At 44.9% G+C, this 12,573-nt stretch overlaps 1 protein-coding gene across 1 annotated transcript in view; it reads left to right on the forward strand.

The window, feature by feature from the left end:
* The first annotated feature begins 6,019 nt into the window (after nt 1-6,019).
* Nucleotides 6,020-12,573, forward strand: part of stab2 (stabilin 2) — a 197,289-nt gene continuing 190,735 nt past the window's right edge. Inside the window, exons 1-3 of the mRNA XM_072269443.1 lie at nt 6,020-6,091; nt 6,718-6,854; nt 6,964-7,079. Coding sequence (XP_072125544.1) covers nt 6,020-6,091; nt 6,718-6,854; nt 6,964-7,079 — 325 coding nt within the window. The remainder of the gene's footprint in view (nt 6,092-6,717; nt 6,855-6,963; nt 7,080-12,573) is intronic.

Consider the following 12,573-nt stretch of genomic DNA (forward strand, 5'->3'; position numbering starts at 1 on the left):
TGGCAGAGTACATTCCACCTCAGGCCAATGTCAGACAGGCTCTGGATGAACTGAACTATGGGATCAACATGCACAAAACAGCACACCCTGACATCTTCACCATCATTTTGGGGGGGTTTTAACCAGGCCAACTTGAAAAAGTCACTAAATAATTACCATTAACAAATCACTTGTACTTCCAGAGGAAACAACACACTGGACCACGTTACAACGCTATCAAGAGTGCTTACACACGAGGAATTCTGCAGATGCTGGAAATTCAAGGGGGCTTCCCTTCCTCCACCATCAACTCTGCTCTCAAACACACCTCCCCCATTTCACGCACATCTGCTCTCACTCCATCCTTCCGTCACCCCACTAGGAATACGGTTCCCCTGGTCCTCACCTACCACTCCACCAGCCTCCAGGTCCAACATATTATTCTCCATAACTTCCACCACCTCCAACGGGATCCCACCACTAAGCACATCTTTCCCTCCCCTGCCCCCGCTTTCCACAGGGATCGCTCCCTATGCGACTCCCTTGTCCATTCGTCCCCCCCATCCCTCCCCACTGATCTCCCTCCTGGCACTTATCCTTGTAAGCGGAACAAGTGCTACACATGCCCTTACACTTCCTCCCTTACCACCATTCAGCGCCCCAGACAGTCCTTCCAGGTGAGGTGACTCTTCACCTGTGAGTTGGCTGGGGTGGTATACTGCGTCCGGTGCTCCTGATGTGGCCTTTTATATATTGGCGAGACCCGACGCAGACTGGGAAATCGTTTTGCTGAACACCTACGCTCTGTCTGCCGGAGAAAGCAGGATCTCCCAGTGGCCACATATTTTAATTCCACATCCCATTCCCATTCTGATATGTCTATCCACGGCCTCCTCTACTGTAAAGATGAAGCCATACTTAGGTTGGAGGAACAACACCTTATATTCCGTCTGGGTAGCCTCCAACCTGATGGCATGAACATTGACTTCTCTAACTTCCGCTAATGCCCCACCTCCCCCTCGTACATCATCCATTATTTATTTATATACACACATTCTTTCTCTCTCTCTCCTTTTTCTCCCTCTGTCCCTCTGACTATACCCCTTGCCCATCCTCTGGGGTTCACCCCCCTTTTCTTTCTCCCCGGACCTTCTGTCCCATGATCCTCTCATATCCCTTTTGCCAATCACCTGTCCAGCTCTTGGCTCCATCCCTCCCCCTCCTGTCTTCTCCTATCATTTTGGATCTCCCCCTCCCCCTCCCACTTTCAAATCTCTTACTAACTCTTCCTTCAGTTAGTCCTGACGAAGGGTCTCGGCCCGAAACGTCGACCGTACCTCTTCCTAGAGATGCTGCCTGGCCTGCTGTGTTCCCCAGCAACTTTCAAGAGTGCTTACCGTGCTATTCCATGCCCACACTTTGGAAAGTCTGATCACCTGGCTGTATTACTCCCTGAGTATAGGCAGAGACTGAAGACTGCAGCACTGGCAGTGAGGACCAAGAAGGTTTGGACAAGGGAAGCACAGGAGTGCCTACAGGACTGCTTTGAATCGGTGGACTGGACTGTATTCAGGGATTCATATTCAAATCTGGATGTGTGCACAGTTGTTACCGACTTCATTAAAACCTGAGTGGATGAGTGAGTGTCTGCGAAAACTTGCTGTACATACATTCCCACCCAAATACCATAGAGAAATAGGAGGTTGGTCATCTGCTGAGGGCCAGATCTGTGGCATTTCAGTCTAGTGACCCAGGTGTGACTTACACAGGACTATTTCAAGAGCGTAGATGCAATTTCAAGCGAGGTTGTGGGACCGACATTAGATGCACGTCAACTCTGGCAGGGTTTGTGGGACATTACTTCCTACAAAGCAAAATCCCATAGCATGAATGGCAGTGATGTTTCACTATCAGATCAGCTCAACGCCTTCAATACCTGTTTTGAAATGGAAAATACAACTGTGAAGATTTCTGCTGCACCCAGTGACCCTGCGATCTTTGTCTTGGAGGCCAATGTTAGGCTGTCTTAAAGGAGGGTGCACCCTTGCAAGCCAGCAGGTCCCAGTGGAGTACCTGGGAAGGCTCTGAAAACTTGTACCAGCTAAATCATGGGAGTATTCAAGGATATTTTCAACCTCTCACTGCTAAGGTTGGAAGTTCCCACTTGCTTCAAAAAGGCAACAGTTATACCTGTGCCCAAGAAGAGTAGTGTGAGCTGCCTTAATGACAATTGTCCAGCAGCACTCACATCTATGGTGATAAAATGCTTTGTGAGGTTGCTCATGGCTAGAATGAACTCCTGCCTCAGGAAGGACTTGGACCCACTGCAATTTGCCTATTGCCACAATAGGTCTATGGCAGACACAATCTCAATGGCTCTTCACTCAGCCTTAGATCACCTGGACAATACAAACATCTATGTCAGGATGCTGTTCATTGACTATAGCTCAGCGTTTAACACCATCATTTCCACAGTCCTGATGCGAAGTTGCAGAACCTGGGCCTCTGTACCTCCCTCTGCAGTTGGATCCTCGACTTCCTAACCGGGAGACCACAATCTGTGCAGATTGGTGATAATATCTCCTCCTCGCTGACGATCAACACTGGTGCACCTCAGGGGTGTTTGCTTAGCCTACTGCTCTACTCTCTCTATACCCATGACTGTGTGCCTCAGAAAGGCAACATCCATTATTAAGGGCCCCTATCACCCAGGACATGCCCTCTTCTCATTGTTACCGTCAGGAAGGAGATACAGGAGCCTGAAGGTACACACTCAGTGATTCAGAAACAGCTTCTTCCTCTCTGTCATATGATTCTAAATGGACATTGAACCCATGACACTATCTCATGTTTTTAAAATATATATATATATAATTTCTGTTTTCACATTAATTTAAATCCATTTAATATACATGTATATTCTTACTGAAAATGTTCAACTTATTTTTTTCTATATTATCATGTATTGCATTCTACTGCTGCTGCTAAGTTAACAAATTTCATGACATCTGCTGGTGATAATAAACCTGATTCTGATCCTTTTCTTTGCCTAATTGTTGTTTAATGACAATGGTTAATCGTTTAGAGTTCCCTGTGATTTTCTCGAGGGACTCAGTCTTTTTAATGCAAACTCCTGGTGCCTTCTGTTTAAACTTGTTAAGCTTATTTTGATAGACTCGGGGATTCCGTGTCCCAGGCATTACTTAAGTGGATGCCTGACTGGTGCTAATTGCAGGGTCCGAGTTTTGAGAATGTTACTTCTTGTGGTGTCACTTGGCTGAGCCACAGATGTCCTTTTGGAACTATCATGAATAAACTCTCGTCACTGTCTCTACATCAGAGTCTGCCCTTCCTCTGCACTTGAGCTCTGATACTGCCAGTGCACGTCGTGACAACAGCACGCTCAAAGGTGTGATTGTGGGCAGCCTGCAGGTTCCATCTCCAACAAAGCATACACGGAACATACCTAGGACTTTACTCCCTGGAGCGTAGGAGAATGAGGAGAGATTTGACAGAGATATACAAAGTTATGAGGGGCATAGATAGGGTGCCATGATATGCTAGTGGCTAGTGAAATGCTGCTGCAGCTCAGGACATCAATGTTCAGAATCCAATTCCAGTGCCGTCTACAAAGTACATCCTTCCTGTGACCTCATAAGTTTCCTCAGGGTGCTCTGGTTTCCTCCCAGTGGTTAACTGTTGTCCTGTGATTAGGCTAGGGTTTAATAGGTGGGTTGCTGAGTGGCACAGCTTGTTGGGCTGGAAGGGGCAGTTCCACGCTGTATCACTAAAAAATAAATAAATGCAAGCAGCCTTTTTCCGCTGAAGTTTGGTCAGACCAGAATTAGAGGTCATGGGTCAAGAGTGAAAGGTGAAATATTTAAGAGGAATGTGGGGGGGGCACATCTTCACTCAGAAAGTGGTGAGAGAGTGGAAGGAACTGCCTGCAGAAGTGGTGGATCCGGGTTTAAGAGAGATTTGGATTGGTACATGGGTGGGAGGTATAGGGAGGGTTATGGTCTGGATGCAGGTCGGTAGGACTAGGCAGAGTAATAGCTTGCCACAGACTAGATGGGCTGAAGAGTCTGTTTCTCTGCTGTAGTGCTCTGTGGCCCACCAGGACCCCATAATAACAAAACAGAACATAACAAGCAACAAAACAACGACTGCAAAACAAGCCACGTTCCTTCCTCCCACAGTCCTCCAGCTCCAAGACAGAACGTCTTCTCCAGCTTCAGATTTGGATGCAGATGTGCAGACGTTCACAGGCCTGGGGCTCCGGCCAACAGGCCTCAACTTCCAGACTTCTGGTCTGACCCAGGGGCCTCGATCTTCAGCATTGACACAAGCACCCGCTGGTCAGCAAACACTAGGCCTCGAGCTACAGCCTCGCCAAACGCTAGGCCTGAAGCTCTCACTGATTCATGAACCCAGGGGGTCATGACCTTCTGGCCATGAGGATCCTGACCTATAGGGAAAGGTTGAATAGATTAGGACTTTGTTCCTGGATGCATAGGAGAATGAGGCAAGATTTGATAGAGGGATATAGACAGGTTCAGGGTAAAAGGTGAAATATTTAAGGAGAAACTCAGGGGAAACTTCTTTACTTAGAGTGGTCTGCGAGTGCTCAAATGAGCTGCTAGAGGAAGTGGTGGATGTGGGTTCAATTGCAATATTTAAGTAAAGTTTGGATAAGTACATGGATGGAGGTGTACGGAAGGCTGTGGTCCAGGTGTGGGTCGATGGGATAGGCAAAATAGCAGTCAGGTACGAAGGGCCTGTTCATTATTATTAATATTTTCAATATTGTTCATATTGAATGGCCTAGCCAGAGTGGACTTGTAGAGGATATTTTCTATAGTGGGAGAGTCTAGGACCGGGGGCATACCCTCAGAATAGAAGGATGTCCCTTTAGAACAGAGATAAGGAGGAATTTCTTTACCCTGAGAGTGGTAAATCTGTGGAACTGATTACCTTGGATGGTTGTGGACGCCAAGTCATTGGGTATATTTAAAGCAGAGGTTGATGGATTCTTGATTAAGAAGGGTGTCAAAGCAGGAGAACGGGGTTGAGAGGCATAATAAATCAGCTATGATAGAATGGTAGAACAGACTCGATGGGCCAAATGGCCTAATTCTGCTCCTACATCTCAAATGGTTGCTGTGCCGTAGTGCTCTATGACTCTGTGGGAAAGTGTATTACAGCGGAACTGTGTAGCGTATCATCCTGGTTGTATGAGCAGCTGATGCACATCACAAGACCTGGCATGCAACCACTGACGCCAGGCGAACAGTCTCTTTTCCATATAAGCTGACTGACCTGCTGAGTTCCTCCGGTATTTTGTGTGTGTTGCTTTGTATTGCCCACATCTGCAGATTTTATCGTGTTTGTGGGACAATCTCTGAAGATATTGATAATGGCTGGGGTCACCCGTCTTGTAAAGACACTGCCCAGAAGAAGCCAATGGCAAACCACTTCTGTAGAAAATTTTACCAAGAACAATCTTGGTCATGAATGGACTATGATCGCCCTTATCAAATCACACCGCACACGACGATGATGATGATAATCTATGTGAACCTTCATCATTTCACTAGGTGCCCCCCCACCCCTTCTCATGAGTCCCTAAATGCCTCTAACCTCCCTAAGGTCACCAGTTACAGACGAGCACCCACAAGGAAATCCATCCATTTTCCAGCCTCTCTTGCACAACACTGTTTACATTTAAGTAACACACACAAAAAAATCTCCGAAGGAAGGCGAGATGTCAGCCTTGCAATTTCTCCAACCTGCTGACAGCTATCAAGTGTCCTGTGACTTTAGATAGCGAGCTTTGCCAGTGGTGGCGTGTGCATCCAGGAAAAGGAGGGGAGAGTGGGCGGAGGATGGGAGTGCAGACTCTAAAAAGTCAAGGAGATAGGAAGGAAGAACTTGCTCAGGACCCTTCAGAGGAAGCTCACAGAGGAATGTAGCCTGACTTTAAAAGTGAGAAGTGAAATAGATTTTAGAAGCTAAAGATCTGGGAACACTGACCAGCAAGATGAAACGGCAATGGATCATATGTTTCCAGATGATGTTACTGATGGCCTCATTGGCTGAAAGCATGCTCCAGGTAGGTCCTCACTGATACAGCAGCTTCACTAGCTGAAAGTGTCCCACTAAAGTTCTGCAGATCTGAGCAGACAGAAGTAGATCAGCTGGAGGAGAACGGAGATGGAGCTTATTTCATTACGTGCAAGTGGTTATAATCTGTAAGAGCAGTGACAGCACAAACTCATGTAGGAAACTTGCCGAACATTTGCACAAGAGTTTTCAACTTTCTAGCGTGACTCTAATTGGGCAGCCCTTTTCAATGACCCAGTGCGGACACGGTCGGAATACCAAAGTGCATATTAATAGCTCCATTACACTGTTATCACACACGTTCCAAGGATGAGGTCTAAGTTATAACTTATCAGTTTAAAACAAATAAAGCTGCTTTGTAATCTCTAAACACAGCTTGGAGTTGTGGCTTCTGTGCTTTTGGGCACAGCATTCAGTTTGAATGAAGTCCGGCTGTCGGAGACAGGTGGAGAAGCTTGATTTAAAACACGTTATTGCAGAATGCTTGTGTTCGTATGTGTGTGGGTGTCCATGAGAGACAGAGAGGTGACGGTAACTCAGCTGATTACTCACAGGGATAAGACAGTCGTCCCTTTAATCAGAAGACTAACTCTTTACACTGTTGTATGACTTCAGCAGGGATCAAACCGTTGTGACAAGAAGGTCCAAGTCAAGACCTTAACCCGGTGTCGCTCCTGTGTCTTAAACGCCAAGATACGGTGTCCACAGAACTACAGTCAGCTTTCTCCGGGGGACGGGTTCAGGGACTGCAGGTAATGAAACCAGATCAAAAAAACAGAGCGATGGAAATTGGAGAAAAAATGACGAATCCTGGTACTGACTACGTGAAATAATTATGTTCTTTTTCTCATTCTGTGGAAGGTACCACATTTCACTCCGAACGTTCTTTTTGACTGTGCGTGGTTGTTACCATGTCTGTGTCAAGGAGGTGCTCCAGCACCAGTGTTGTGCCGGCTTCTGGGGACCAGACTGCATGGGTAAGCTGGTCTTCATCACCATCTCGGGAGGGTTTGTAGTATAATCTCAAAACCTCAGAATCTGCTTCATTATCACCGACATACAGTCTGTCATGATGTTTGTTGTTTTGTGGCAGCAGTACAGTGCAATACATTAAAAACACTATTAGCTACAAAAGAAGTATATAGTCAGTGGCCACTTTATTATGTATGTATTGTGCATTTAGAGATGGTCTTCTGCACCCCACTATTGTAATGTGTGGTTATTTGAGTTACTGTCACCTTGAACCAGTCTGGCCACTCTCCTCCAACCTCTCTCATTAACAAATCATTTTCACCTGCAGAACTGCTGCTCACTGGATATTTTTTTTGTTTTTCACACCATCCTCTGTAAACTCTAGAGACTGTCATGTATGAAAATCCCAGGAGATCGGCAGTTTCTGAGATACTCAAACCCACCCTGACTGGTACCAAGATCATTCCACAGTCAAAGTAATTTAGATCATGTTTCTTCCCCATTCTGACGTTTGGTCTGAAAGACAACTGAACCTCTTGACCATGTCTGCATGCTTTAATGCATTGATTTGCTGCCCCATGATAGGCTGATTAGATATTTACATTAATGCGGTATAAAGGTATAACTAATAAAGTGATCACTGAATGTAAAGGAAAAGTGAAGAAAACATACCGGACAAACTCAGGCAAGTGGGACTAGCCTAGAGGCCAGCATGAATGAGTAAGGACCGAATGGCCTATTTCTATTGTGCATGACTCTATTTCCTGCCCCCTTTAAACTTACCAGGTTCAGAGAAACTATATGTGTTAAAAAAGTAATAACATTTGTTTAATTATTTCAAGTACCTGCACTAGTCCAGAAATTCTATTCATCCATTCCCTTCAAAGTCGAAAGGTGCTGAATTATGTTGGTTTTACATAAATTAATCAATAATTATATTAGTGGCTACACTGAGATTCAGCAGAGAAAAATGTGAAGAATTCTGCCTGTGTGGCATTGTTGTACAGTAAGTTTACTTGGTGTTTCCTTTTTGATAAGAAAGTTCATTAATCCTACAGTAGGTGAAACATTCTGAGAGTTTTAAACATCCTGCTTTTATAGAGAGGTTGCAATGTTTACTGGCCATGAGAAAGAGTTGAGGGGAATAGGAAGCTGGGTGCCTTCATGGACCTGAGGAAGTCTCTATCACAATGCTGGTCATTATCAGGGAAGAATATTAGCTAATTAGTGTTTCACTGGCTGAACAGATGTCAACCTCTTAATGGCAATGGGAAAGTGTCGAGTCAACGTGGAAACACGAACCAAATCATGAAGGTTATAGCTGTCAGTAAATTGTAAATTGTAAATTGAGTTACTACTGTCACATGCACCAATGTACAGTGAAAATGCAGATGAGGTTTACCAGGATGCTGCCTGGATTAGAGAGCATCTCTTATGAGAGGAGAGGCTGAGTGAGTTAGGGCTTTTATCTTTGGACGAAGGAGGATGAGATGTGACTTGATAGAAGTGTACAAGATGATAGGAAGCATAAAATCAAGTGGACAGCCAAAGACTTTTTCCCAGGGTAGAAACTGCTGATTTGAGAGGACATAATCTCAGGGCGATTGAAGGGAAGTGTGTCGGGGCAATATCAGAGGTAGGATTTTTTAAACACAAAGAGTGTTTGGTGCGTGGAACATGCTGCCAGGGTGGCAGTAGAAGCAGATACATTTGGGACTTTTAAGAGGCTCTTAGATAGGCACATGGACAATGGAAAAATAGAGTGCTATGGAGGAGGGAAGGGTTAGATTGACTTCAGAGCAGTTTATAAGCTCAGCACAACACCATGGGCTGATGGGACTGTATTGTGCTGTACTGTTCTATGTCTATGCTCAAAAATCTTGAATTGGGCCAAGGAAAGACAGCATTTAGGTATTGGTTCATTATTCTCATAAGTGCCAAGACGCAGTGAAAATCTTGTCTTGCATACCGTTCATACGGATCAGATCATTACACAGTGCATCGAGGCAGAATAAGGTAAAGCAATTACAGAATGCAGAATACAGTGTAACTGCTATGGAGACGGCGCAGGTCAGGTAAACAAATAAAGTGGAAGATCATATCGAGGTGGACTGTGAGGTCAAGTGTTCACTTTCTCATACCAGGGACCACATTGTGGCCTTCCAGCAGTGAGATACAAGCTGTCCTTAAGCCTGGTGGTTTGTGGTTTCATCCTTTTGCATCCACCCCTGCTGTCCAGGTCTGTCATCCAGGTGTACCCCCAGATCCTCACACATCCACGTCCTCACCATCAACAGTAACAAGGAGTAATTAGTGAGCGAATTGGATTAGTGTACTTAAACAGAAGGTTTGGCGTGGTAATAGTGTGTCAAAGATCCTGTTGCTGTACTGTACAACCCAATGACCTCAAGACATAGAGTTACAAAATTCAACAGCCTGAAAACAGGCCCAGCCTGTACATGCCAACCAAGTTATCAGTTTGAACACCATTCATCATGTGTCTCCAAGGTCCCAAACCATTGTCCTCTGTCCTGCTTTGATAGTGTAGTAGTCAGAAACTTGCAAATCTGTGACCCAGTGACCAAAGGTAACAGTGAAAGCTGATATCACAGCTATCTTCTTAAAGGTCAGAGGTTTTGGGTGTTGGAGGCACTGTTAAAACAGTGAAATAGTTAACAAAGTCATAGTGAGATACTAAGACAAAGATTTTTAAAAATTAGTTTTATTTGTTACATGTACATCAACACACAGAGTGAAATACATTGTTTGTGTCAAATCAAATCAGTGAGGATTATGCTGGGCAGCCTGCAAGTGTCGCTATACATCCAGCACCAACAAAGCTTGGTCACAACCCACTTACCCTAACTGTGCATTGTTGGAATGTGGGAGGAAACCAGAGCACCCGGAGGAAACGTAAGTGGTCATGGGGAAATCGTACAAACTCCTTACAGACAGTGGCGGGAATTGAACCCGCGATCTTACTGTTGGTGCTGTAATAGTGTTATGCTAACCGTGCTGCCCTCAGCACAGAAACAGGCCTTTCAGCCCATCAGATCTCTGCCAACCATCAACCACCTGCTTATACTAATCTCATATTTCATTCTCCCCACATTCCCATCAGCAGATTCTACCAGCCACCTACACATTAGGGTCAATTTACAGTGGCAATTAACCAATCACCCACCACGTCTTTGGGATGTGGGAGGAAAATGGAATACTCAGATGAAACCTTTATGATGACAGCAGGAACTTGCAATGTGGTAGCATGGTGGTTAGCGTGATGCCATTACATTTCGGGGCGTCGGGGTTCAGAGTTCAATCCCAGCATCCTCTGTAAAGAATCTGTATGTCCTTCCTGTGGAATGTGTGGGTTTTCCCCAGGTGCTCTGGTTTCCTCCCACAGCCCAATGATGTACTGGGTAGGTTTACTGGTCATTGTAAATTGTCCCATGATTAGATTAGGGTTAAATCAGGTGTTGTTGGGAGTTGCTGGGGCAGCACAGCTCAAAGGACCAGAAGGGCCTACTGAGCACTGTATCAGTAAATAAAATTAATGATTGTACTCCAACATCACCGGAGGTCAGGATTGAATCTGGGTCTTCTGAGTGTGAGGCAGCGGCTCTACTATCTGAATGGGAAGAAGGCAGAAGAATGGGGTTGAGGGGGATAATAAATCAGCCATGATAGAATACGGAGCAGTCTTGATGGGTCAAATGGCCTAATTCTGCTCCTATATCTTGTGGTCTTATGAACCATCGTGCCTGAAGATATCTATTGAACTGTTAACTCTACAAGAATAATTTTAAACTGTTGCAGTTCTTGTGGAGTTGTCAACAAGGATTTCAAATACACCCCCGAGGAAGTGAACAGCTCATCTAAGCTTTCATTGCAGCTCTGGGAATGCGTTTTCCTTCCACTCTGCTGAAAAGCCTGACTTGTGCTGTACACCCAGGGTGATGACAGCAAAATTCATTCATGTCATGTTACCTCGTGTTTCCTGAATGATAAGAAAGCTAACAAGCTAACATCTGCTTGTGTTAGGTCAAATCATTAAAAAGAAATAGCTAACCTTTAAATGCATGAGGCATGAGGCCTTCTACATGCCTGTTAACATCAGAAGCAGTAAGATCATAAGACCATACATAGGAACAGAATTAAGCTATTTGGCCCATTGAATCTGCTCCGCCATTCCATCACGGCTGATCTACTATCTTTCTCAACCCCAGTCTCCTGCCTTCTCCCCGTAACCTGTAATGCCCTTACATCAAGAATCTATCAACCTTTGCTTTAAGTATGCCCCATGACTTGGCCCCCACAGCCATCTGTGGCATTCTTCCTCACCTCCGTTTTAAATGGACATCCTTGTCATCTGAGGCTGCACCCTCTGATCCTAGACTCTCCCATGATTTGAAACGCATCGTAGAACACACTTGGCTGATTCCATGCAGAAATGATGTCCTGATGAAAGGACAGCTGTTTATTTCCCTCCACGGATGCTCTCTGACTTGCTGAGTTCCCCAGTATCTGGTGTGTTTTGCTCAAGATTTGCTGCATCTGCAGAATCTTTTGTGTCTCATAAATGATTTCTGTTGGTTATTTGACTATGAACAGGAGACCAAATCTAATATTAAGAGTTTGGACTTTCAGGAAAGAGATTAGGAATGCTGGAAGTTTGTAGCTTTGCTCTGCATATAGCAGTTGATGTCTGTGAAATTGTCAGGATTGAGCAATAACCAAAGAACATAGAATATAGAACAGCACAATACGGTCTCTTCAACCCATGATGTTGAACTGACCTTTGTTCAACATCTCCTCATAAGACATGCTCTCTAATCCAGGCAACATCCAGGTAAATCTCCTCTGCACTCTCTCTAAAGTTTCCACATCCTGCTTATAGTGAGGTGACCAGAGCTGAATACGATAATTCAAGTTTGGTCTAACTAGAGTTTTATAGAGCTGCAACATTACTTTGTGGCTCTCGAACTCAATCCCCTGATTAATGACCAATACATGGTACGCCTTCTTAACAACCCTATTAACTTGCACGGCAACATTGGGGGATCAGTGGATGTGGACCACAAGATTTCTCTGTTCATTTACGCTGCTAAGAATCCTGCCTTTAACATTGTACTCTGCAATGAAATTTGACATTCAAAAGAGCATCACTTCACACTTCTCCAGACTGAACTCCATCTGCCACTTCTCAGCCCAGCTCTGCATTCTGTCAACATCCCATTGTAAACAACATTTGTTGTTTTGTGGCAGCAGTACAGAGCAAGAGAGTCTCTTAAATGTTCTGAATGCATCTGCTCTACCACCACCCCTGACAGCTCGTTCCATGCACCCACGACTCTCTGTGTAAAAATCATACCTCTGCCATCCCCCCTATGCTTTCCACCAATCACCTTAAAATAATGCCCCTTGCTGGCTGTCCACTCTTTCTATGCCTCTTACCATCTTACACATCTCTATCAAGTCATCTCTCATCCTTCTTCACTC

The sequence above is a fragment of the Mobula birostris genome, chromosome 9, assembly GCF_030028105.1.
Source record: "Mobula birostris isolate sMobBir1 chromosome 9, sMobBir1.hap1, whole genome shotgun sequence".
In the NCBI taxonomy this organism is placed as follows: Eukaryota; Metazoa; Chordata; class Chondrichthyes; order Myliobatiformes; family Myliobatidae; genus Mobula; species Mobula birostris.